Source organism: Seriola lalandi, unplaced genomic scaffold (genome assembly GCF_002814215.2).
Source record: "Seriola lalandi dorsalis isolate HSWRI2012SDOR001 ecotype SW California unplaced genomic scaffold, Sedor1 jcf7180002051726, whole genome shotgun sequence".
NCBI classification, from domain to species: Eukaryota; Metazoa; Chordata; class Actinopteri; order Carangiformes; family Carangidae; genus Seriola; species Seriola lalandi.
Window position 1 is genome coordinate 29,147 of NW_019522279.1, and position 1,772 is coordinate 30,918.

At 41.6% G+C, this 1,772-nt stretch overlaps 1 protein-coding gene across 1 annotated transcript in view; it reads right to left on the reverse strand.

Annotated features, from left to right (window-relative positions):
- The window catches only part of lamb1a (laminin, beta 1a), a 17,899-nt gene extending 16,590 nt beyond the window's left edge, over nt 1-1,309 (reverse strand). Inside the window, exons 1-2 of the mRNA XM_023399408.2 lie at nt 1,122-1,309; nt 1-184 (exon numbers count right to left, since the gene is read on the reverse strand). The exon at nt 1-184 is cut by the window's left edge and continues 2 nt beyond it. Coding sequence (XP_023255176.1) covers nt 1-184; nt 1,122-1,152 — 215 coding nt within the window. The 5' untranslated portion in view covers nt 1,153-1,309. The remainder of the gene's footprint in view (nt 185-1,121) is intronic.
- Between the last annotated feature and the right edge of the window lie 463 nt (nt 1,310-1,772).

Sequence of the window (1,772 nt, forward strand, 5' to 3'; positions counted from 1 at the left end):
GGTCGGCTCAGACCACAGGTGGAGGTGGACGACAGCTGATGAGCTCGGCCAATCAGAAGGTCTCCTGTTGCGGGGTAACAGCTGCCTTCAGTGCAGACATCACTGAGCTCCGGCAGGCTGACATAACCCAGGTCCTGGCCCACCAAGGCCCCGCCCTCTTGAGCACAGGTACACACCTGCAGAGCTGATAGCAGAGGCTCTTATTGTGAAAGTCTAACAGCTGTTTAGAGCTGTTTATTATCAGTACATAGCTAACGTTAGCATTAACAGCTATTAACTTACCCCACCCACCACTACTACCCCACCCCCTCCACACACAAGACTTAGCTATGTAGCAATAGCACAGGTTACAAATAGCTCCTTTAAACTGAATATTTTATATTATTTTTCAGATTATTATTATTAATTTATTGATGACGTTTTAATAATAATCAATATGCAGCAGCTTCTTTTCTGATCTGATCAACTTTAACTTAGTTTGTTTGATCAGAACATTAAAACAGATGTTATAACATGACCAAAGAGTTCAATAAGCACGATGTTAATTATCTTATTAACTATAACTAAAAAGAAACAGAAACAATCATCTGCTCAGTTTAAAGGTTTTAAAGATGAAATCAGTCTGAATCAACAAAAACGATCCGCAGTGATTTTATCAGCGTCTCGAGCTGATCTCATCAGATTCATTCTTTTACCTGTGATTGATCAAACCAGTAATCACTTTGATCTTTTCATTTGATCAGTTTAATTCATAAATGTTTGTTTGTCTCAGCTCCATGATTCTGCTCAGCTGCGGTTTCATTGATTATGTCGATTATTGGATGGATGAATCATTTAAAACATTGTTAAACTCACTTTTCTCTTCAGGCCAAAACACAAAGATTCACTTTGCTAAATCGAAAAATTATTAGACTACAAAAAAGTTTTTCATTCTTTTGTTTGGTCCATTGATTCAGACACTGAAGTCACGAGTTTAACTAAGAGACAGAAAACCAAGAGAAAATTGAGGATTAGTGAATCAGAGCTGATCACAGATCGATCACAGCTCATCGCAGATAAGATTCAAACTCTTTTAGTTCCAACAAACAGCAGAAGAAATTATTTAAATAAAGTTTTCTCACCAAGCAGCACCGCGAGCTGAAGCTCCAACATCCTCTGATCCTTACCGGGAAACCGGACTCCAAACCTCCGAAGATTCCGGACTCTGAAAACCTGCAGACCAGGACCCTGAATACCTGCGTAAAGTTGAGTCCTGCACAGACTCTGGACCCCAAAAACTTCAGCAGAACCCCTCAGACCTCTTCAGACTCCGCCTCCTCAGATTCATCGACGACTAAAGGGGGATAAATCCGGGCTGCCTTTCAAAGTAAAACTGTCTGTCGGCCTCTTTATCTGCGACAGTGCAACGACAGTAACAAGGAATATATGTGTGTGTGTGTGTGTGTGTGTGTGTGTGTGTGTGTGTGTGAGGAGATAATTTTTTTGTCTGACGCTTTTATTTTGAAAGAAACTGATCTGACTTCCTCTCTGACTTTCTCTCTCTGCGTGACTTTACTACTCTCTCTCTGTCTCGAAGCAGCTCTATATGGCCAGAAGTTAGTGGACTCCTCTCTGCAGGTCTGAGCTGGAACCAGGAGACGAAGCTTCACAGCTGTTATTGATTATCACTTGATTATCCGCTTATTCTCTCTCAGTTTCTCTATGAAGTGATTTAAGTGGTTTTCCTCCTGGATTTCTGGAGGGGATCAGAGGAGACTGTGCTGCCCCCCCCC